The sequence below is a fragment of the Chrysochloris asiatica genome, unplaced genomic scaffold, assembly GCF_000296735.1.
Source record: "Chrysochloris asiatica unplaced genomic scaffold, ChrAsi1.0 scaffold00098, whole genome shotgun sequence".
NCBI lineage: Eukaryota > Metazoa > Chordata > Mammalia > Afrosoricida > Chrysochloridae > Chrysochloris > Chrysochloris asiatica.
The window spans coordinates 3,291,433-3,317,861 of NW_006408616.1; the positions used below are offsets into that span (position 1 = coordinate 3,291,433).

Genomic DNA, 26,429 nt, shown 5'->3' on the forward strand with positions numbered 1-26,429 from the left:
TTTCAATTGTGCATTTTTAAATTTTTAATATTTTGGGGTTTCTAATTTGGGAATAACCAATATATTGAAATATAAAATATGCTGAGTTAAAGTAGTTCATTGTTTAGTATGACTTTCCAAATGAGACATATCTAGCTTTTTTAAAGAAACAAACATTTCCATATGAAAGGTGGTAAAGTCATACAAAAAGAAAATACATTAGTAAAGAAAAATATACAGAAAAATATGTCAGTTTCAGAGCTCTTCACCAGCTCCATTTTTTTAATGCATGGATATACAGTTTTATACATAAACATTCACATTTTCTACATATACCTAAGGTTTCAAACACATATACTATTTTGAATAACATTCATTTAAACATCTCACTACTGTTTTTGATGAAAATTGATACACACATTTAAATAACTAAAGTTATTTTGTTTTAATCTTGTTGCAAATGCATATTGTTAGTTGTAATTGTTATTTGTCATTGTTGAAAGTTTCAACCATAAAAACACATATATATGTTACTTTTAGATAATGGCTGCTTAATATGACATATCAGAAAGAAACCTATCTTCATAAATAACATGTAATTTCAAGTGCATTATACATTATGACAAATCTTCATAATTTCAACAAATTTCATTTCTTATATATAAATAGTTGGAAATTGTTGATAGATTAACTGTTTCTTTTTGTTTTTTACTACTTAGCTCTTAGAAGTCAGACAATGAATAATCAAAAAGTGGCTTGGATTGCCTAGTATCTGGTCCTCAGGCTACCTAAAGATGATGATGCCCACGTGAAAGGAATTTTTGTTGTTGTTGTTCTTTTTAATCAAAGTCTTTGTAAATGTATTTCCAGGTTTTTAAAGAGGAGAAAATATTAAAATAATTATTATGGTGACACATCACTAAATTAGGTATAGATACTGGCCACCTCTCTCAAGTAACAGAGTGCTTACTTAGCAAAAGAAAAACTTCTGTTAGAGTACTTGCTTCTTGAAGATGACATGAGGTTCCTGGCCTACAAACCAGTATCTCTCAACAACTGGATAAAACAGCACAGCACATGTGTTCCATACATCACTAAACTCTGAATGCACTTCTTACCCAATATTTTGCTGATGTTGGAGTTATGCATGTCCGGAAAGGCTTGAAGGATTTTCCTCCGTTCATCTTTAGCCCACACCATAAAGGCATTCATTGGACGCTTTATGTGGGGTTCATTGCTACCACGTCCCCTGGATTCTCTGTAAATTCTTGATTCGGAGACCCCAGCACTTCCTAAAAACAGGGAACATTGTTTTATGTTAATGTTAAAACTTCTGGCACCTCTTTTTTGGAAGACTAATTAAAAACCACAATGGTGCATCAGTTTGTGAGATAGATGCGTGCTTATGAGGTGGTTGTGATAAGCCTAGTGGTAGCAAGTGTATTTGTATTACATTTCTAATATGTATTTCCCTTTCTTTCGATCGACCATAGACTGTATCACCATTTGCTTTCAAGAGCATAAGAGAAACTCTGCATATATGTATTGATGCAGATTAGAAACAGAATAGTTATATTAATTCAATAGGCATGCTGCTACTATGTTATATTTAGTGCCATAGAGTTAGTTCCAATCTATAGCGGCCCTGTATCGGGTTTCCAAGGAGTAGCTGGTGAGCTTGAACAGCCAACTTATATTAAACAGGCAAAGGAGTTCACAGAACTGAAATACTTGTTTACTCTGCAAAATGAAGACAAACACATGCTTTCCTTCTCTCTGGGGTTAGATAAATAAAAACACTTCTAGGTAAAAATTTCAATAGAGATATACTCTCATGTTCTTGTTTTGTGTTTGCACTGTCTTTGAAACTATGTGTTAATAAATTCATGAAATATGCAATTATAGTTTGCTCCAAAATATATTTAGAATTGGTTGGGAAAAGAACAAATGAATACTTATAGCATTACAGTTTCTTAATATATCTCTAGTTATATATTTAAAGAGGGAAAAATTATATATTCCCTTGAATTTTCCCCCTGAGATTTAAAGTTATCCAAAGCGACTCACTGGCAGTTACATTTCAAACAGCAAGATTTACTGATGATAAAACACAAACCAGGAGTCACATTGGAATTTTTGAAAGCTGTATTCACTTCTCTAGGACTTATGTGATTTCTTACAATGACTTCAGCAGATCAAACAGCTTTCAGAGGCATTTTAGGCACTTTATGCAGGGATAATATGGAGAACTTGAAGAAAAATGTAGAATTCTAGAAAATTCTGACACTAGGTTTTACTTGGTTGCTAGACAAAAGGTAGAACAAATATATTTAGGTGGCTTCTACAAATTTAAAACATTCTGGGGATTTCTAGAGCCTCTATTATCAGTAAAAATATGTTTTTCATTTCTTTCTCCATATTCTGCTTCATCTCTTCTTTCCCCTTAATTTGAAGGAATAGACATCAACCAAGTAGTTACCTAAGCTTGAAGATCACTATTGAAGTAAATAAACACAACATATGTATTGGAGGAGTTTCTCATTATTAGAATTGAATTGAATTTTTTTTTTTAATGCTGGTTACCTTCGGATATATTTTAACACGCTTATCTAACTTAACATTTGTGGAATGCATTATTATCAGTAAATATCTTTTATTGACAAGTATGAGTGCTGATATATGGCAACATCATTTTAAAATAGGGCTGTAACTAGTAAATGATCTTTTGCACATCTGCCTTTTCTTGTTCTAACACCTCAAAGCAGCATAAGCATGAAAATGAACATTATGTGACTTTATCATATCCAAATAAGATCTTTGCCTATAGTTAGGTTAAGTTACCTTATCCAATAAAGCAGTAAATTGAAGCAAATGTGTGAGTATATTGTTGTTGTTATGTGCCATGGAGTTGGTTCTGACTCATAGCGACCCTGTATAGGGTTTTCTAGGAGCGGCTGGTGAGGTTTGAACTGACCTTGCAGTCCAGTGCATTATCTTACAGTGCCACATTCAAATTTTTCTTGAATATCCTCTTAAATGATATTGAATTATCTCCTTAAAGGAGTTCGATATTGAATTATCTCCTTAAAGGCTCACATTTATCTAATCCCTTTGCCACTGCAGACATGAACTTAAAAGTTGGGCGACTCAAGATAGAGAGTAAATAATTGTATTTTGTGGTACTCTAGGGGACTCTGTCCATCCTAAAGTCTGTTTGTCATTGGTTTCTGGTGGTTCAGTCTTCTTAAACCCAGGATCTTCTGCAATAGTAATAAAGTGTAGGGCTGTGCAACCACATGACATGAACGAGCTTTTCAGTCAGGGCATGTGTAAGAGGAACACCATTTTCATCCTTTACCCTCTTGGCTGAGTTAATAAAATGAATAACATCACATTAGTTCATTGTCACTGTGGATTTTGAGAATACCTGTGTCTTGGACAACTGACAACAGAAGTCTCTATACACATGAGGAAAACATGAGGCTGGACAGATATGTGTTATGAGCAGTGAGGGTACCTGACTATGTGGTAGAGAAGACTGAAGGGTTCCAAAAAACAACCAATCATCCTCAAGATGTCATCTGAGCTATGTACTCTGCTCAGAGTTTGAGAAATCAAAAGTGAAAAATGAGATTTTAGATATAAAATTCTGAAAATTTTGTTTTGGGTGTAAGAAATAGGAAAGGGAAGAAACAAGATATGTGGAGTTGAGAGCTTTAGCTTTAGAATCATGCCATCTTGAATTCAAAGTTCTGCCTTTGGTACTTACAGCTCTGTGACCTGGCAAAAGTGCTTCAGAATTCCTAAGGGTCTGATTCTTTATCTGTAATAGCATTTCTCTCACAGGTTGCACTTGGGCTTAAATGAGATGATTCATGCAAAGCACTCAGCAGAGTTCTTAGCACATGGGGGCTGCTCATACATGAGTGCTCTTCCTGTAATATTGACATGAGGTCACACCTGTTCCTCAGTGGTTTTCATTTGAAATAGACACTTCTGGGCATTATTGGAATATGAACAATTTCACAAACCATCAGAATCTCCGCTCATATTGAAATCCATCATAGCATGGCTAAATTTTCCTTCTTCGTTCTGTTTAACTGCCAATTGCTGAGTCAGACTTTCCAGTGTTGTTTTTTCCTTTAAAAGAGAAAATCGTAATGAAAGATCAATAGAAATTAGAATTATTCCATGATGTTTTTTTTTTCCTTGAGCCATGCATAATACATTAACTTTTGGATATCAGTGGATGTTCATTTATTTACCTTTGCAGATTCAGCACTTTATACCATTGTAATTGACGCAAATGATCAGCACTATTTCTGAAGGAATTTTGATTCTCTTGATCCACTATAAAGGCTTGGCATTTGGGTTTGGTATGCCTAAATGATATGTGCCAGCAGTTTCCACACATCACAAAATACACATAAAAATCTCATGGAAGCAACCAGCTTTTGAAATATTTGGAATGCATGCTTTATCTCTAGCCAGGCAGTAGAAGTATAGGAGTGGCATGGAGCCCACAGAAAGTCTTCCAGTAGTCAGGTGACCTAATGATAGAAACATAATTCACAGTACTGCCCTCTGGTTGCCATCTCCCTAAATGCCATCTGCATTCCTCATGTAAGGGTAATGAAGATTCTTAAATATTCATTGTTAATTGCTTGTCAAGTCTCTGTACATCCAGTGTGAGTGCCTGCTACTTGGACCACAATTTGATTTGGATTGCTAAGCCAAAATATTGAGTTGTTGAATTATTTGAGATACAAATATATCAAAATTATATCTGTAAAGACACAGAGTCATTTAAAAGCATACAGTGCATGATTTATACTCATGGAGAACATGGCATTACAAACTAAATTATATTTAGAAGAAAATATAATGCTTTGTCTAAACCACATGAGATATTAAATTACTCCCAAATTTAAAAATGGGTTGATTTTGAGAACAGGAAAAACATACAGTGAAATATATATAACATTTTATAGAACTCTGCAATTTTTATAAGGATGATGTGGTTCTAAAATAATTTTAAGTAAAGAGTCTACTGGATCTCATAAAATTTACTCATGTTTCTTTATAATTTTCTAAAGAACAAAGCCATGAATTGTATAAGTACACTACATATACTGTAGAACTGCTATTACAATAATGAACTGTTCACAGAAAGTAATCAGCTATTTAAGATAATTGTATTACAGGTAAAGGAGCCCAACTAATGTTTCTGCCAACAATCAATAGCATATGGAAACTCTCAATAAAGCAGACACTTTCCTTCTATGATATCACAATTGCACTTAAAACTCGACAAAGAATTCTCTTAAGTCAGTGGCATTCGAACTCCTATACTATTTATCTAAGTCTGTACATAATTTAATAAAAAACATTTTAATTGTTAATCAGCATAAAATACAAAAAAATAATGAAACTGGGAGCATTAAGTAGTTTATATCAATTTTAGTTCTCCAGGAGTATGTATTACTAAAGTTGAAATACATGTTTATATAAACTTTGACTCTATAGAATTACATACTACGAAAGTTGAAATAAATTATCAATTTTTAAAAGTCGATTTTGAACTAAATTTGTCTTGTATGTGAAATTGTTGTTTTCAGCTGAATTATATGTTCTGGATGTCTTTTGCTAAGAGTCTGCTTATATATTCAATTGAGCTCATGAGCATCAAGGACACTAACTTAACAGAATCTCTTTTTATAGTGAATATAGTTGTTAAAATAGAAGACAGTTACATTAAACATAAACATACACACACACATTCCATGAACATGATCTGATAGTGCCCAGATCAATGATGACTTTAGTGTACTATCTACAGGGAAAACACTGGGCATGGACTGTCTCTCAGATTGTAGGGCCATAATGCTACATATTTTCTAGAGTGTTTTCCATCCTGAAGTAAAATCTTTCAAGAAGAAAAAGAAAAATGCAGACAGTTAGAGTAAAAAAAGAACAAAATATGAACTGAATTTTACTTGGTGTGACACTGTAGGATAAGTACTGGACTGAGAACCACATCAGCAATGGCCATGCAAAAATCACAGACAATATTCACAATTATAGGACCTATTAGGAAAGTAACAGGTTACAACTGACCTTCAGGAACAATTCAGGACACAGTTTTGTATCAGGACAGCCTCCTCTCAGCTTTACCTGCATGCATACCCAGGCCCCCAGCCTCTTGACATCTACCCCTGTTATATGCAAAGCTCTTTTAGAGCTTCCAATATATGCCCAGAGGCACCCACTTTGCTAGTAAGGCTTGACCTGAAGGCATTCAGCTCTATCTCCTCCTTCCAGGCCAATTAAGTGTCTAGGGGCACCACATTGAGACCAGAAAGCCTCCTGCCCAAAGTCATGCAGCTTTCTCAACTTGAGGGTCAGAAACCATCACTCTGTTTATGCTCTTAGTTCTGCTGTCTCTGCTCCACTGTTCCTCAGATTCTGCTTCTTGCGTCTCTCATTGTTTCTAGCGTTCGAGCTGTTTGTTTCCAGAAATGAGGAGCTTCAATGTCAGGATCTCAGGTTCAAAGGTCACTCTCCCCTTTCTGCCTCTGAGGTGGCAAATTTTAAGACTAGTTATTGTTGATGTTGTTAGGTGCCATCGAGTTGGTACCGACTCATAGAGGTATAGTTCTCTGCTTTTAACTAATGCAATCCCCTTGGTGGCCCAAATGAAAAAGCATTTGCATAGTTGACCTAGTCAGTCCAGGTGTGGAGTCTTCCTCCAATCTTGATGCCACATTTTTGTTCATATAACCCAGCTTCTCAGATTATTTGCTCAGCATACAGGTGGAATACGTATGGAGAAAGAATACAATCCTATCACACACCTTTCTTAATTTTGAACCATTCAGTGTTCCCATGTTCTGTCCGAACAACTGCCTCTTGATCCATGTACAGATTCCTCATGAGCACAATAAAGTGTTCAGGAACACTCATACTTTGCAATGTTTTTGATAGCTTGTCATGAGCCACACAATCAAAAGTCCTTGCGTAGTCAATAAAGTACAGGCAAACATCCTTCTAGTAGTCTCTGCTTTTAGCCAAGATCCATCAGACACCAGCAATGATATCCCTCATTCCATGGCCTCTTCTGAAACCAGCTTGAACCTCTGGAAGTTCTCTGTCAATGTATGATTGCAACTGTTTCTGTATTACCTTTAGCAAAACTTTACTCGCATGGGATAACAAGGAGATTGTTGGATGATTTCTGCATTTTATTGGGTCACCTCTCTTTGGAATGGGCACAAATATGGATCTCTTCCAGTAAGTCAGCCAGATATTTGTCTTCCAAATTTACTGGCATAGATGAGTGTCTCCAGTGCCACCTCACACCTTATTGAAAGATTTCAGTTTGTGTTCCATGAACTCCTGGTGCCCTGATCTTTGACAATTCCTTCAATGCACCTTGGACTTCCTCCTTCAACATCATTGGCTCTTGATCATATGCTACCTTTTGAAATGGTTAAACATCAACCATTTCCTTTTGGTACAGTGACTTTGTATAATCCCTTCCATCTTCTTTTGATGCTTTCTACATCTTTCAATAATTTGCCCAGAGAGTACTTCAATAAGGAAAGTCAAGGCTTGAATATTTTCTTCAGTTCCCTCAGCTTGAGAAATGCTGAGCATGTTTTTCCTTTTTGGTTTTCTGACACCATGTCTTTATGCATTTTGTTACATTTGACTTTGTCTTTTCAAGCTTACCTCTGAAATTTCTTGTTCGACTCTTGGACCTCCTCCTTTCTTCCATTTGCTTTAGTATCTCTACGCTGGAAAGCAAGTTTCAGTGTCTCTTCTGACATCCATTTTGATCTTTTCCTTTTTTCTGTCATCTTAATTACTTTTTGCATACTTCATGTACGATGTTCTTGATGTCACCCCACAACTCTTCTGGTCTTCGGTCTTTAGTGTTTAATGTATCAAATCTGTTCCTCAGATGGTCTCTAAATTCAGGTCGGATAAATTCAAGGTCATATTTTGGCTCTCACGGACTTATTTTCATTTTCTTCAGCTTCAGTTTGAATTTGCATATGAGTAATTAATGGTCTGTTCCACAATCAGCCTCTGGCCTTGTTTTGACTGATGATATAGAGCTTTTCCATCATTTCTTTCCACAGATGTAATCAATTTGATTTCTGTGTATTCCATCTGCTGAGGTCCATGTGTATAATCATCTATTATGCTGGCTAAAGAAGGTATTTGAAATGAACAAATCATTGATTTCGCAGAATACTATCACGTGATCTCCAGCATCATTTTTATCATCAAGGCCATGTTTTCCAACTATTTTCCTTCCTCTTTGTTCCCAACCTTTGCATTCTAATTACCAGTAATGATCAATACAACTTGATTGCATGCTTGATCAATTTCAGATTGAAGAAGCTGGTAGAATTCTTGTATTTCATCCTCACTGGCTTTAGTGGTTGGTGCATAAACTTTAATAATAGTGGTAATAACTGGGCTTCCCTGTGTTGGTGGTTATATGCCATAGAGTCAGAATTGACTCCTAGTGACCCTGTACAGGGTTTCCAAGGCTGTAAACCTTTACAGGAGCTGATAACCTCATCTTTCTTCAGCAGAACAGCTGGTAGTTTCAAACTGCTGACCTTAAGGTTCACAGCCCGATTTGTACCCACTATGCTACCAGAGCTCCTTGGGCTTCCCTGTAGGCACATAGATATTATCCTATCACAGACAGCATTGTATCTCAAGACTGATCTGGAGATATTCTTTTTGACAATGGATGCAACATCATTCCTCTTCAGTTTGTCATTCCCGACATAGTAAACCATGTGGTTGTCAGATTCAAAATGGCCAATACCAGTCCATTTCAGCTCACTAATGCCTAAGATATCTATGTTTATACGTTCCACTTCATTTGACAATTTCCAATTTTCCCAGGTTCATGCTTTGTACATTCCATGTTCCGATTTTCAATGGATGTTTACAGCTATATCTCTTCATTTTGAGTTGTGCTCCATCTACAAATAAAGGTCCTGCGGGCTTTTCTCCCACAAGCTTTACTTCATTTGCATCATCATGGTCAGCTCTACTTTGAGGAGGCAGCTTTTCCCCAGTTGCATCTTGAATCCCTTCCAATCTGAGGGGCTCATTTCCCGGCACTATTATCTGACAGTGTTTCTCTACTATTCATAAGGTTTTCAGTGACTAAATATTCGGAAGTAGTTCATCACTCCTTCTTCCTAGTCTGTCTTCATCTGGAAGCTCATCTAAAACCTGTCCATGGTGGGTGATGCTGCTGGTATTTAAAATACCCATGGCATAACTTCCAGAATTACAGCAACTCTCAAGCCACCACAGTTTGAAAAACTAACAGATAAGTGTTGAGGTTTTCCTTGTAGGCATATGAATATTAGGTGATGTCTTGAAAATCTTAACCTCTGCCTGTGGTTAGGAATACTTGTGGATCTGTAGGATAAGCACTGGACTGTAAACCACAAGGTCAGTGGTTTGTATGGTTACTGTGGCATAATTACCAGGCTATATAAAAAAAGGATTATGTTATGTTTGTTTTGTTAATGAGGCAGGATAAGGATGGGATGTATCCCTCTTATTGAAGTCACCACTCTTATTCAGGTCACAGCCCAGGTCCTATGAAAGGGGAGCTTTTCTGGGTTGTGACCTGCATTACCTTTTATCTTACAAACAATAAAAAGAGAGTAAAGCAATCAGAGGAAGAGGGCCCTCAGTATTACCAAGAAAGAAGAACTGGGAGCAGAACGTGTCCTTCGGACCCAGGGTCCTCTTAGATCCAGCGAGGATATATGAAGATCTCCAAGGAGTGCCAAATCCACAGATGTTGAAAGGAGACAAGGACCCTCCCCAAGAGCTGACATTGAGAGAAAATTTTTCCCTATAGTTGGCTCCCTGAATTCTTATATAATTACTTTGGATCAAAGGAATAACTCTAAAACTCAATATTCTGCAAATTATTTTTGATGTGTTATTATTCACTTTAGGGATCTGGTATCTGTTATTGGATACTGTAGCTTATCCAATGATTTTTCTATTGGAAATCAGCATGTGTACTATATTTGCACATGATACAAGATTATCAAGAAATTGACAAGGAGATCCAAGAAGTATTAAGAGATGTGGGAGATGAGTTGATTAAAAGTGGTCAGTGTAGACTTGTACTTTCTATGTCAGTAGGCAAAGGCCATGAAGAATAATAGAAAGAGAACATAGGTGAAGTAAGAACAGGATGGGTTTGGTTACCAAGGACATTACTTCCCAGCTAAACTCTGCCATATATATTGACCACATTTCCTGAGAAAAGTCAACCAACTTCCCTGAAACCTAATTCATAAAATGAGGTTTAAATATGTAACAAACCCCATCCATGGCCATTGAGTCAATTTCTAATACAATTGGACACATATGGGGTTTTCAAGACTGTAAACCTGTACAGTAAAATAATGAGGAACAGATAGTCTCATCTGTCTACTGTGGGGCGGCTGGTGAGATTTAAATGGTGACCTTGCCATTAGCAGTCCAGTGCTTATCCTACAATGCCACCAGGGTTCCCTAAATATATAATATTGCTGTTGTTGTATGCCATCAAGCTGGTTCTGACTCATAGCAACCCTGTGTAGAATTTCAGAAGATCAGCTGGTGGGTTTAAATGGCTGACCCCATGGTTAACAGTCCAGTGCATATCATACATTGTCCCAGCAGGACTACAAATATCTAATAGAATCATAAATTTGAAAAAGGAAGAAAGATGGCTTTTTAATGTTAGGGAAAAAACAAAAAAAAAACAAGGCCAAAATTGGACAAATAGGAAATTTAGGAAAATCTTCCTAAAATAAGAGCTGAAGAAATAGTTCTAGATGAGTATTAAGTATGCAATTACAGCTATTATCACCTATTCTATATGGTCAGGGCAGTTGAAAAATATGCATTAAAGAGGAGAGCTTTGCTAACAACTCTGAACCTTGAGGTTTTGTTTCCCTCGTGTACTTCAATGTACTTAATCATTTTTGTTATTTTTCCAATTTAATTCTCAGTGAGAATTAACAATAAGAATTAATTAACCATGACTTGCAGTATAATAACAAAACTCTAGCATATATTTAAATTTAAATGTCCCAATTACATTACTTCAATTTAAAGAAAAAACCAAAAACTCAAAATTCACTGCTTGCAAAGGCTTTTAAATGGATGTCCTTTGTTAATATTTCAAAGAGTAGGCAAAACAAAAGACAGAAAAATTGTACCTTAGAAGAGGAAGTTATTTCCTTAGATACCTAATCGTATATTAAATAGTGCATGAGTAGATGCTTTCTCTACTACTTCGGGAAATTAGAATTCACCTTAATGATGAGCTTGGACCCACGCTTCCACCCCCACATATATACACACAGAGATGGGTTGTGAATCAGTGATCATAACGGACATCCCTGAAATAAAGCTCACAATGCTTTATAAAACTAATAAAAGTGCATGCATGAAGTGACAGAATAGAGTGAGTCTGTCACATTTTGACTCAATAACAGTTAAACCCTTTCTGGCTGCATTTTCTTCTCTTTTTTATGATCTCTTGGTGGTGGTGGTGGTGGTGGTGGTGGTGGTGGTGGTGGTGGTGATGGTGTACCGTGGAGTGTGGAGTCAGTTTCGACTCACAGCAACCCTGTATATTCCGAGGCTGTAAATTTTTATGGAAGCAGAAAGCCTCGTCTTTCTCCAGTTTCGAACAGGTGACCTTGAGGTCAGCAGCCCAACTCATAACCACTACACTACCAGAACTCACCCTCGGAAACCCTGTACAGGGTCACTATGGGTCGGAACCAACTCGACGGCACTTAACAACAACAACAACATTATCCTAATAACATGGGAAGAAGGAAGGAACAAAACAGGTTTTCATCTTTCCAGTTATGTGAACCTCACAGACCACCCAAAGAAGATGAGAGATTATTTACAATGTCGTAATTATTTGTCAGTTGGAGATTTGTTTTCATCAGGGTTAAATAAAATATAAAGAAATATTTCATGTATCCACACCCTTAAGCTTTCAGGTTTACCCTTGTGCTTATTTGAGACCTCCAATATCTAGAAAATAAACTTGGTTTATTCTGTGTATTATAAATTATGCATGTGCATATATGCGTGTGCATGCGTACATACACACACCTTCCTACAATATTAACACAAATGCAAGCTGAAGGAATCTTTTACTAACTTTCCCCTGTCAAGTATAAATTTATCCATTAGTATATCTTCAGACAGTAGGTACTTTGGAAAGGTATCCTTTAGGAATAGTTTTCCACATCAGAGAATCACATGGATAATAAACTCAGGGACTGGAAGTGTACCTACATGTCCTCTAGTCAAGTCTTCCATAAAGTCAGCTTTATTGAATCACAACTTTACTTTTCTAAATTCAGAGATCCCCCAATAGAGGAAATAATGAGGTAGAATAAAAACTTCTGTTCTACAATTTAATTTACTTTTATTAAAAGTTTCATGAAAAACTACTCAGCAATAATAGAAAAATGAACAAGATAAAATCTACTCAAGAGTTATTCAAGCTAAACATTTTAGGAACTTGTTGTTTCACTCAGGTAATCTAATCAAATAAAACATACTAGCAGATAAGTTTTAGTAAGATGTGTTGTGAAGTGGATGATCAATACAAAAGTTTAGTAGGGAACATACAGCTTCAAAGATTTCAAAGGTCTTGATCCAAGTAAATAACTTTCTGAAATATCAAATGACTTGTGGATAAAACTGATTATCTCCCTAATAATTAATTCTATAAAATCAATCGTAAGACAGGAAGAATATTAGAAAGCTGATGACAAAGAACAAATTTTTAGTTTTATGAAGGGAGGAATTTGAAGAACAATGGCTTCTGTACTTTACGTATATTACAGAAATGATAGAATTGACTGCTAAAAGGATTAGTTAATAATAATTAGTAGAGAAGGTGATAACAAGAAGTTAGTATTAATTCACTAATAAAAATAATGTGATCATGATTTAATGTTCTTTTTTGGTAGGAACTAGAAAGCAGACCAGGGAAGCTCCGTGACCATGGTTGCTTGGATATCTACTCAGCTTTGGATTATACACTTTCAGTTTCCTTCGTGTCAGAATGAAGAAATTAGACAAGATTCTGAAGAACATATGTGAGTTGGGTGGGAAGAAGAGGTAACAGTTGTTATCCTCAAATATAGTAAGAGCTTTTGTATTGAAGTAGAATCAATATCTGTCACTTGTGGATTAAACTCATAGTTTAGACAAATGTAATTAAGAGACAGCACACTGACCAAAGGTTAGAAGTCATTGGGTATATTTCTCTAATAGTCAGGGCTGTCTATTGAATTGGATAAGCACTGGACATTGAACCACAAGGCTAGCAGTGCAAGCCCACAAGCTATTTCATGTAAGGAAGATGAGGTTTTGTGCTTCCATAAAGATTTAGTGCCCTGGAAACCCTATACAGATATGAATCAGACCTGACTCGACAGCAGTTAGCAATAACAACTATCAACTTACTGTAAGTTTTCCAGCTACTAATCAGAGGATGGAATCCTGGTGTGGTGCTGTGGGTTAATGTATCAGACTGCAAAGTTATAAAATCTTGCAAAGCAAGGTCAGCGGTTCAAGCTCACCAGCTGCTCCTTGGAAACCCTATACAGGGTTGTTATGGGTCAGAACTGACTCAACAGCACTTTACAACAACAACAATAATCATAGAATTATCAGTCTGGTATGTTAGAGGTACTGGAGAGGCAATTCAACATCAGATGATGGGTTGGATTAAAGGCTGTTATTTCCTTTTAGATTTATAATTCTATGATTCTATGTTCTACTAGACTGTACTTTTTAACACAAAAATAAGATATTTTGACAACTGTATAAGACTATAGAAGTCCTTGGGTGGTTCAAATGGTTAAGTACTCAACTACTTGTTGTTGTTGTTAGGTGCCATCGAGTCGGTACTGATTCATAGTGACCTTATGCACAGCAGAATGAAACACTGCCTGATCTTGGGCCAATCTCACTAATGTTGCCACGCTTGAGTCCATCAATGCTGCCACCTGGCCAATCCATCTCGTTGGGGGCCTTTATCTTTTTCTCTGACCCTCCACCTTACCAAACATGATATCCTTCTCCAGTGAATGCTCCCTCCTAACAATATGTCCAAAGTATGACAGACGAAGTTTGGCCATCTTGGCCTTCAAGGAGCACTCTGGTTGCTACTGCATCCAAAACGGATCTATTGGTTCTTTTGGAAATCCATGGCACTTTCAATATTCTCCTCCAACACCATAACTCAAAAGCATCAATTCTTCTATGGTCCAGCTTTCGCATGCATATGAGGTTATTGAAAATACCATGGCTGAGGTCAGGCACACCTTAGTCCTCAAGCTGATGTCTTTGCACTTCACCGCTCAATTACTAGATGAATCCAATCAGAGCATCTCAGAAGACAGGCCTGGCAATCCGGTTATGACAAGTCACAGACAAGAGAACCCTCTGAAGCAGCTCTACTCTGCATACATGAGAATTCCATGAGTTGGATTCGACTCATTAGCAACTAACAAGAACATAAAACTATATATTTTTCTCTATCTATAAGTGAAAATTTCTTCAAAATAATATCAAGCTTAATACTTCATTTATATTTAAGAATCCTATCTTCATTTTCTTAAATTCAAGGAAGATATTTTTAATTAGGATCAAATGAAACAGTATGGCTATTTTGTGAGTAATCAGTTTCATGGATTCAGATGCTTTGAAAGACATAGTTAGCCAATGCTGTCAATTCGAGTCTGACTCATAGTAACCTTACACAGCAGAGTGGAACTGCCTGTAGGGTTTTCAAGGCTATAAAGATTTATAGAAACAAACTGCCACATCTTTAATCCACAGAGCAGCTGGTGGGTCAAACTGCTGACCGAAAGCAGTAGAGGGCTTGACCACTGTGCCACCAGGAAACCTAACTATACATCATTATTTAATCTCTATAGCAGGAAATGACCACCATGGCTAGGGCAAAGTCACTGAATATGATGTACAGAAGAGCCCCCCAAAGGAATCTGTAGAAAACAAGTAATTCATAAAGATGGTACACATGGATTACTGTAAAGTAAACTACTGTCATTATTTCTTGTGGTGGCGCTTATGGCATATACATGTGGAAGAGAAAAGCCAATCAAGATGTATAACTGAGAATTGAAATTTCACAGGTCTCTCTATATATGTAAAAGGATCAATGTGTTTGAATTACGATGTTGGACAATAATATAAAAGTACCCATGGACTGCTACCAAAACAAACAAGTCTGTATTGGAAGAATTACAGCCTTAGAAGACTGAATTGTGAGACTTTGTCTCGTTTGCTGTGGGCATGTTATACAGAGAGACTACCCCTGGAGAGTCCTGGTGTACTGCTGTGGGAAAATGTACAGGACAGCAAGGATGGTTTGAATCACAAGGTCAGCAATTCAAATTCACCAGCCAGTCCTCTGAAATCCTGTACAGGGTCGCTATGAGTCGGAACGATTCAGCAGCATTTAACAACAACAACATCCCTGGAGAGGACATTATGCTTGGTAAAGTGAAGGGTCAGCGAAAAAGAGGAAGACTCCCAATGAGATGCACTCACAGAGTGCATGGGCTCAAAACTAGCAACAATTGTGAGGATGGCACAGGGCTGGGCAGTGTTTACTGTTGTTGTGCATGGGGTGGCTAAGAGTCAGAACTGATTCTATGTTACCAAAAAATAACAACTTAAAAGTGGTCAGTTGATATTGTTAGAAACCTCTGAAAAAAAAAAAAAGGTTTTTTTTTTATTTTTATTATTTGAAATCAGGGCACACATACATACTAACTAAACACACACTGAATCAAAACAGAGGGTTAATATGTGAACAACTAGGGCCAGCAAAGAAAAATAATAGAATCCACAACTTACACAGGCTCTGTGGTGAGCAGTAGGGTTGCACCGATGTAAACACAAAACTAAAATGTTGTCTGATGATAATAGACCCATAAACAATGGGGAGCTCATTTACTGAGCAGCAGAGAGGTAGAGTATTTTTCTGTTTAATATTTCCATTTCATAGAATAAAAGTTATAAAACTGTCAACATTCTTACAAATGTAGCCTCAGTACTCCATTCAATAAATATAATCGGACAATTTAAAAAAGTTATCACTTCATTCAGAAATGCTGGGTCTGACAAACAGAATCAAGAATATCAGCCTATCATTCACTTTTCGATTATTCATGGTAGTTTTAGGATTAGGAAACAAAAAAGATTTACTGAAAGAGATATATTCATCATGTGTTTTATTAGAGCTGCTATAAGATGTAAAATTAGTACAACTGACCATATTCTTTCTTCCCCCGCTTAGCTTATCCTCCTGCTAAGGGGCTGGTGAGGAAGAAAGGAAGAACTAATAAGGGAGCAGGAATAGGAGGAACAAAGAATTGGTAATATATATATATACAAATTGTTGTTGTTGTTGTTGTTAAGAGCCATCAAGTCAGTTCCGACTCAGCAATCCTATAGAGGGTTTCCAAGGAGTGGTTGGTGGGTTTGAAATGCCAACCTTGTGATTAGCAGTCCAGTGCTTATCCTACACTGCCCCATTGGGACTCCATATACAAATTTTTTGTTGTTGTTAAGTGCTGTTGAGTCGGTTCCGACCCATAACGACCCTGTATAGGGTTTCCGAGGAGCAGCTGGTGAGCTTAAACAGCCGACCTTGCAGTTCAAATGACTTTTCAGTCTGATGCATTAGCTCCTAGTGCCACACCAGGACAACTAGGGAGACACTAATTACTTAAATTAGATTTGTGTGTGTGTGTGACAAAGCATCAAAAATGTACCAAAGAGTACAGATGACCAAATTTTGAGCACCGGCCAATCTAAAGGACAATGGGTTTCTTTCTGTAGTATATTTTAGTGAAAAAGAAAGTGAACTTCAAGACAAAGGTCCTAGGTTCAGACACTGATCTATTACTTGAACAAATCCCTTAATCCTACCTTATCTCAAGTGGTTTATTTTGTTTTTTATTTTTCTTAATGGGGAGAAAAATACTGCTCTCGATATCTTACAGTGACACATTGAAATACGGTATAAAAGCACATTCAAAATTGCAAAACTCAAAATAACTGTCTACAGCCAGATATTACTCATGATTCAAAGTCCTATGTCTTTCTCATTTGTAAAAGAGAGGAAAAGATACATGATTGGAAAGATTCAACAGGACCCTTTGTAAAAAACACTAAATTCAGAATATTTTCCTGAGACTTTTAAATTTGTATTGATAAAATAGTCTGTAATAAATCACAATAAAGAATGCATCTACTAGGTATAAGAGAATAACCGAGAAACACATTTCCTTTTAATTATTTCAGTGGCTCAGTGTGTAAAAAGTCTTGATGGCAAAACTAATCGGTTTGGGGAGGAAGAAGAGAGCAAGGGAGAAGGAAAGAAAAGGCCATTCTTTCTAGGTGTGGTTTTTAAAAACAGCATTTTGGTCCATCTATGACAGTGATTCTTACTTTTCTTTTAGAACATTTAGAAATTCAGTAATGTGGGGATTGTTGTTACGTGCCATGGAGCCGGTTCCAACTTATAGCGGCCCTGTACAGGGTTTCTGAGGCTGTAAATCTTTCCAGGAGCAGAATATATGTACTATTACAACCCTATCATTTTAACATATCTAAGGTTTACATTTTGTTGTATATCCTTCTAGTCTTTTTTCTATGTACAATTGAAGTATATTTTTAACATATCTGGACCATTCTCTGTACAATGCTTTGAGATTTTATTCCTGAATACAGTATTGTGAGTATATCTTCATTCATATCCTTAAGCAAATAGACAATGTCAGTCATCAGAGAGGCCTGTGGGTGCCTATCTGAAAGCCCAATTTGTCTCATTTTATTGGACCCTCTTGGAGCAACCTATCTACCAGAATGATGCAAAGAATACAAGATTTTCTGTTTGAAAACATGCACAGCTTTTACAGGCTTGAAAATTAAACCATAGAAAGTTTACTGGAAAAAAAAAAAAAAACCTACAAAAAACAAAAAACCTTTAAACAGCTCCTTAAAAACTCACACCATAATTGCTCCCCACCAAGCGTGGGCACTTGCTAGCTGCAAGTAGTGGCACTGTGACAAATGTAGCAAAACTGAAAGCGGGCTATACTAAGAGAAAGAAAAAGTCTTCCACTGGCCATCTGTGAAAATAAGGCATGTGGCCATTAAATGCAGAGGCTGTAAATATACACAAACTCCATGAAGCAAATGGCAAAAAAGGACTAAACTTCAAGCTCAAACAAATCAAAATGTTTAATGCATAGTTACCACTGCTGGACGAAAACAGCTCTGATCTTTGCAGTCTGCAAACTCGGCATGTATTTCAATTAAATACCCCCAAAAAGAGAAAAAAGAAAAGGAAAGAAATGAAAAGACACAGAAGAAAACCATCTGGAACAAAAGGCTATAGACAGCCTATACTCAATTTCTAGAAACAAACAGCCCCTTTAACTTGTACCAGCCTGTCGAGACTGTTGATTGGAATTATTGAAAGGCTGACATATAGAGTGATGGATGAGTGATGACATAATACCTATTTGCCTTGTTGTCAGGGTCTTTGAAAACTGGCTGCTCTGTGCTGATAATATTCACTAAGGGGTTTTCCTCTCTCCTTCTGTCCCATAAGAAGTGTTCCCTTGCTAAGACACTCAGAATTAAGATGGTTTTATGAATGAAAAACAACACAAAAAGAAAACCTCGGGTTCAAATGCCAACTTGCACACACAAAAAGCTGGTCTAGATTTCCTACTAATCAGTTGCCTGGAAAGCAGTTCTCTACCCATTTCACATAAATTTCCAGAGACTCTAATAATAAGAAAGCAAATACTACACTTCATATCTTGAGTATCTTTTCAAGTCACCGAATGATTACATGTAAATACAGAGACTGGAAATAATACATACTCACTTTTGTAAAGGGAACATATTCATCCTTTGCGTTGTTTTAATTTTTTTTCTAGGCAATTTCTAACCAAACACCACCACCACCAAAAGTCAAACCCATTGCTATAGAGTCGATTTCAACTCATAACAACTTTATAGGACAAAGTAGAACTGCTCCCATAGGGTTTCCAAGGCTATAAATTTTTATGGAAGCAAGTTGCTACATATTTCTCCCTTGGAGCATCTAGTGGGTTTGAACTGCCAACCTTTAGGCTGTTTGTCAAAGGCTTTAACCACTCTACCACTATTGTTGTTGCGGTTAAGTGCCATTGAGTCAGTTCTGACTCAGAGTGACCCTGTGTTGAGGATTGGCTAGTAGGTTTGACCGCCAATCTTGCAGTCCAGTGCTTATTCTACAGTGTCACACCAAGACTCTTAAGACTATGTTTGTTGTTGTTAAGTGCCGTTGAGTCCATTCTGACCCACAGCGACCCTGAATAGGGTTTCCAAGGAGCAGCTGGTGAGCTTGAACCACCGACCGAGGCCTTGCAGTTCAAACGACTTTGCAGTCTGATGCATTAACTCACAGTGTCACACCAGGACTCGAAGACTCTATTAGGAATCCCTAATTTGAACTAGAGGATTCAACAGATTGAGAATATTTTTTAAAATACATACAAACACACACATAGAAGAAACCCTAATAAAATCTCCAAATTTTGTCACATCATTGCAATGGTCTACTCCTTTTTTTCTTGAAGCATTAACCTGAAAATATACCTACCTTCCTTGTGAAGTTTTTCTAAAACCAGTAAAATCTTTCTTTTTGAGCTAAAAGGAAACATCTACAAAAGCCATACATACATTATTAATTGTAGTATCTCCCACCAAATGAAGAGGTATGAGTTCCTTAATATTTGCTTTTTCACCACAAAACCTGTTATTCACAATCGCTCGCATGCCTCCTCCTTATCAAGGGGAAAGAGCATGTGTTAGATAATGCTGAACTAGATACACCGTCAGTTTCTGAAGAGTTAACACTGCTGGCCCCATCCATCAGATGGCCAGCGAAGCATCAGGAAAGAATGATGGATGTAAAATTATTACAGGGCTGCCATCCGATACACTTCCTGCTATTTGTAAGTAATGTTGGGACTGACACACTTTTTTCATTATTAAACATCCACATTAAGTCAACATTGGTCACTGTCATTTCATGTTTGGCTCTCTGTTAAAGGGAAGGGAAAGGGTTGACAATGGCAGAAAAGTTCTAGTTGTAATGGAAGCGTTTGCAAATGCCAAGAGTTTTACATAATAAAATTAACCTTGGTTTACAGATCAGTTTACACAGTCTGTGGTAAGACTGACAATAAGCTAGGAGAGACACTGATGCCATTTTAGAGTAAATTAACTATTTAGGTTACACATTCTTATTTACAAATTTTCATCATAGTCTACACAAATTTGCAAAAAAAAATTCCATTGAGTCTCAAATGGAAAAATAAGATACATATTTTTTCTTTATTTGTAGTTACACAGGAATTCATAACTTGTGTACCTATTTACATTCCAGGTACACTCTAGGCACTAAATATTTGATGAATAAATTTGGTCCCTTAAGAAATGTCTGAATCCATTTGAAGTTTATTTTTCTGAATGACATATGTTTAACATAAGAAAAGGAATCCTGAAGTTGGCCTTAATGTGTATAGAACATGTTTGTGAACGTGCATTCAGAGATTAAACTTGTCATCAAGCATGTTTTCTTGTGTACATGCTTGTACGCAATTTAATTCTTTCTAGAGCTCAGAAAAGCTAAAACGTCCTGGATATGGCATGTTGTTGTTGTTAAGTTCCATCAAGTTGGTTCTGACTCATAGCAACTTGTATAGGGTTTTCAAGAATGGCTGGTGAATTTGAAATGCTGACCTAGTAGCAGTCCAGTGCTTATCCTACTGTGCCACACCAGTTTAGACAGATAAATAATAAACATAAAGCACACATAACAGACATATTTTATGGAACAAATATTTGTGAGCTTAGCTATAATTTTTACACTGTAGCTACGACTCTTGGTATGGTTGACACCACAGAATCAGCAGTAGACTGTGAACTACAAGGTCAGCAGTTCAAGTCCACCAGTTCTTTCTCAGAAACTTTATACAGGGTGACTGTGAATTGGAACCAACTCAACAGCACTTAACAACAACATTATAGCTATGACATATTATCATTCTGGTCCTGGAGTCCTGGTGTGGTGCTGTGGGATAAAGCACTGGATTGCAAGGTCAGTTTTAACCACAAGCTTGGCAGTTCAAACTCACCAGCTGCTCCTTGGAAATACTATACAGGGTCGCCATGAGTCGGAACGGACTTAACGGCAACTAACAACAACAACATAACATTTGGTCTCAAAATATCCCTTGATTTCAGGAAGTGATAAGGTCTCTAATTCAGTCACAGGAAATAATTCATAATCAATTTAAAGTAGTCTCTATTTTTGACCAGCAATTATCTTAAGGGTGGGCATAAGTCCGAACTCTAGCTTATGAGATGTTTGTGGAAGTCTAATTGAGAAGAAGAGTGAAACATCCCTATCTGAATAAGAAGACTGAATTTACCAAACAGAAAACCACTGTTTGTTACTAAATCTGCCTGTCTTCACATGGATGGGATGGTTGTAGTTTCAGTAGATATTTTGTGACTCTAAGAGATAAAACAAAAGAATCACAGAGATTTCAGGCAGATATTAAGCGGATGAACTAATACTACAAACATCCTACTTCATCATGTGAAAAAAATGAAAAACTAGTCACTTAAGCTGCTGCATTCAGATTTTCTGATAAAGACACTACAGCACAGGTGCCATTTTCCTATGATAAGTATATTTGGAGTGAGGGATATAAGCTAGGAAAACTCTGGCCTATTCCTCATTTCAGATTTGTGAATTGCATCAGGAAACAAGCTGAAGTCGTTATGAATTTCTTTATTAGCAAATTTTTGTATATATGCTCACGGAACCTTGATGGCACGTAAGTTAAATGCTTGGCTGCTAACTGAAAGGTGGGTAAGTTTCAACCCACCAGGTTATCTGTGGGAGGAAAATGCTTCTGTAAAGATTTACAGCTTTGGAAATCCTAAGGGGGCAGTTCTACCCTGTCCTATAGGGTTGTGATGAATTGGATCGACTGGATGCCAGTGAGGTTTTTTTTTTGGTTCAAGCGCAAGGTCACTAAGTCGAAAACGCAGCTGATTGTACGGTCACATCAGTGCCATGGGGGTGACAATGAAGCAAAGTGATTCTTTTTTATAAAATAAATGCATAGGGGTTTTCTTTCTGGGTCCTTCTACCTGAGAATCTTACTTATTCATCCATAACACTAATCTGTAACAGGAACTGTGTGGTAAAAGATAACATTATTTGAATATACAATCAGGCTATAATTAACCAAAGATGACAATTATAAATAACACTGTGTCCCAGAGTTTCCAAGAAACCTGACATACACAGTTCTTGGTTATGTTGAAACATTTCCAAGAAAAGTAAAGAAATGAGAAATCTTTAGAAGTCTTCAATTAAAATGTGTTTCTGTATAAATGACTTTCATTATGTGTTTTGGTACATACCACTGAAAAGCATTCTTCCCTAACTTCACACCTCTAATTGTTTTCACTGTCCAATTACAGGTTTTTTTGTTTGTTTTCCAGAATAAAGACCTTCTAGTTGGGACAGTCATGCTGGCTATTTAAAATGTGAAACAAAGTTAATGTGAATAAGATTTGTGTTCCCAAGGAAAGCAGATATCTCCTCTTCAGGGTTCAGTGATCTGGCTTTCAGGCCATGACACCACCTCTTATTGATGAAAAATGCCATCAAGTCAGTTCCAGCTCACAGTGATGCTGTATGAGGTTTCTGTATAGGATTTCGGAGGCTGTAAGTCTTTACAGGAGCAGAAAGCCTCATCTTTCTCCCATGGGGAGGCTGATGGGTTTAAACCAATGGTCTTGCAGTTAGCCATCCAGTGCTATTCTCCATTAACTCCACCCAAACTCCAGATATCAGCCCTTAGAGTGATGTACATCACCAACCATGTAAAAGTTATATTTCTTTTCTTTCTCCTGTTCCTTCTCTCCCAGCTCCTCTCCCTCATTCTCTTTCCGGTAATGTTTTATGTTCTTTCTGTGTTTACAGACAGGAATATTGCTTCAAAAAAAAAAATGCCCTTTGGGGATTCAAATTATATAGGAAGATGACAGTGTAAAACATAGGATTAATTTATCACACATCCATTCTGGTGCTGTAGGATATGTTCTGGACTGCTAACCACAAGGTCAGTGGTTCAAACCTACCTGTTGATCCTTAGAAACCCTATAGAGGGTCTCTGTGAATCGGAATCGACTCAATGGCACAAAACAACAATATTCTGCTTATGTCTTTTGATAAGAACTATGAAGTAAAATTTCGAAAAAAAATACTGATCTAAATAACTAGCCATGGATAAATTTGGGTGATTATTTTAAAAATCTATTAAATAGGTAAGCACTAGGAAAATAACAATGTAATATTCATAGGGATGTGCCTTAATGTACATAATGTACAATAAGCTTTTGTCAAGGGGAAGATTCACCCTTGTCAACTCAGGTATATATCACTAGTCTGAAATGCTAAACAATATGGAGTCCTTGTTCAGTTCCTATAGGTGAGCTCATACTTACAAACATGTGATGATTAACAGTCAAAATAATAATCTGATTAAACTCTAAACTCTGTATATGAATGTTCTTTTTTCAACATAATATCTCTAGTACACAGCACAGTTTCTAATACATGTTTTTGTTAAGTGATGTCCAATCAGTTCTGACTCATGCTGTTGTTGTGGTTAAGTGCCGTTGAGTTGGTTCCAACTCATAGTGACCCTATATAGGGTTGCCAAGGAGCAGCTAGTGGATTTGATTCAGTTTTCATTCTTCAGCATCTGCCAGGACTACTTGCATAGGGTTTCCAAGTAGCAGCTGGTGGGTTTGAACTTCTTACCTTGTGGTTAGCAGTTCAGTGCTTATCTTACAGTGCCATGCCACTGCACTGGTTAATAATTAAAAGATAAAATTTTAACATTATTTTATCATTCCCATGAGTTGCACAGACTGGTAGAGCAATCATTAATGTTGTAGAAATAACACCCAAACTAGTTCAATAAGAAAAGACAACCACAGTAATCTATTTCAAATGGCAGGGATTTCATTTTCAAGTGGCAGGGATAACATAAGACGATGAACTTATTCAGACCCTTCTGCTAAAAAAAATCTTATTTACATATTACAAAAGTTTGTCATACTATTGCCTTAATGAAACAGCTTCATTTTCATATTTAATGTATTTTTTAAAGAAACCTGCAAAAATACAAGATTATAATAAAAGACATTATTCAAACCCACTACTCACTGTTATCAAGTTGATTCTAACTCACAGTGACCATACAGGTATGAATAGATTACTCCCTTACATTTCCAAGACTATAAATCTTTATGGGAACAGATAATCTCATCTTTCTACTACAGAGTGGCTGGTGGGTTTAACTATATGAACTTGTGGTTAGTAGCCCAATTCTTAGCACCCCATACCACCAGGACTCCATGATATATGTAGTTATAGATATTCAACTACATTGGAAATGCATGGTGAAAAGATTGGGAATGATTTCATGAGAATGAAACATCTTAACTGATCAATAAGTCTGGGCAGCAAGAATTACTTCAGAAATAGATTTTGTTTTAAGTAGTGATTAAACTTACAAAATAAAAAGGAATAGAAAGCTGAATCCAAATCGGAGGTATTGATCAGAGAAATAAAATAAAATTTGACATTGGAGTGGAACAAGAAGTGGAAATGGGGTACCCAACAATTGATATGTATAGAATAAAGTGAATACAGATGCATCTACTCCTGTTACTTAATCAAAAGACTGTGCAGAGTCACTGGAGCCAGCCCAAAGTCATGTGTTAGAACAACAGCTGATCTGTATTAAAGAAGATTAACTCACAGTGCCATGGTGGAGGGCTCAGGATTACTTTATGTACTTCCATTGCCTTACAAGCCGTCAGCACAATTATTGCCCTCCGATGTGAATGACTGATCTGTAACCACAGCTAAACAGCATGCTGCTTAGGGGCCTAGGAGCTTCATGAAGATGAATTTCCATACCATCAAAGTGCTTTTAATGGGCTCCCTGATCCAACCACAAGGCCTGTTTTGCAAGTATATAGAACTCAGGATGAAGGCTTCCTGTCCAAAAGGATTTGGTTGGTTGTCACTTGACAATTCCCAGCCGGCACAGGGGAGGAAAAGGGGGAGATAGGTAGAGTTGTCCTGCTTTAGAGGATTTAAAAAGAAAAAAAAAAAAAAAGGGTACAGATGCTTGCTGAATGCAACCAACTGCTGTATCCACAGCTGAATTCAATGCGCTTAACAAATCATGGCAATTTAGCTATGCTTGCGAGGAATAGCTTGAGTCACTTTGCATTAGCATCTGGCTGAGTGTTAAACTCATTTCTACATGGGGAGCAAAGAAAAGGAATTTCTGTTCAAGCATCCTTTCAAGAATGTTTAAATATTTGAATATAAATTCCTTTATGCTTGCTATCATTCCTGCTTAGAGCTGTCACTTTGCTTTCCCCCTTCCCTTCTGGAGCTTAGCTATAACAATTTTTTGCCCTTCTCTCTGCACTGATATCACTCTTCCTATGTGAGAGATGTACACTGACCTATACTTTGTTCTTCCCTCCAGAGACAGAGCAGTATTGAAAACATTTCTCCATCCTTTTTACCTACATTTGGACCAGAAGAACAGTACAGTTATGACAGTATCCCATGTACACCTTACCTCCACTATGCAGACTACTAGCTTCTTAGAGATTACAGATCAAATTTCATATGAAATCTGGGAAACCAGAAAACTATCCAATTTAGCAATCTGTCCATTCTGGGCAACATTGTTTGACTCATACCCTTCCATGATGACTAAAGTTACTGATATATATATATATAACTGAATTATGTTTTAATCTACTGTATCTCATTAATTATGTTGTTATTAAGTGTCATTGAGTTGGTTCTGACTCATAGCGACCCTGTGGGTTTGAACTGGCAATATTGAGGTTAGCAGTCCAATATTTATCCTACAGTGTCAGGACTCCTAGTTAAGTATAGGATTATGTAAAAGGAGATTCAGTAACATTTTAAAATTTCAATTAAAACATATTATATATCACCAAAAGAGGTACATTCTTCTGAGCATTTTATAACAACAACTCATAATGGTTTTTGAAAAAAATATAATGTATGCTTAGAAAAAATTTGACATTTTTATATCTCATATTCAGAAGTTTAGCTGACCTTAGGTATAATAATTGTGTCAAAGTTTTAAAATGTGCATTTTGTTTTAAAGTAAAAT

At 36.7% G+C, this 26,429-nt stretch overlaps 1 protein-coding gene across 4 annotated transcripts in view; it reads right to left on the reverse strand.

The window, feature by feature from the left end:
* The window catches only part of SOX5 (SRY (sex determining region Y)-box 5), a 592,387-nt gene that overhangs the window by 15,431 nt on the left and 550,527 nt on the right, over window positions 1-26,429 (reverse strand). For all 4 annotated transcript variants that reach the window (XM_006866949.1, XM_006866948.1, XM_006866950.1 and 1 more), the window contains 2 exons: window positions 4,011-4,119; window positions 1,098-1,271 (listed from right to left, as the gene is read on the reverse strand). In XM_006866949.1, the coding sequence (XP_006867011.1) occupies window positions 1,098-1,271; window positions 4,011-4,119 (283 nt within the window). The remainder of the gene's footprint in view (window positions 1-1,097; window positions 1,272-4,010; window positions 4,120-26,429) is intronic.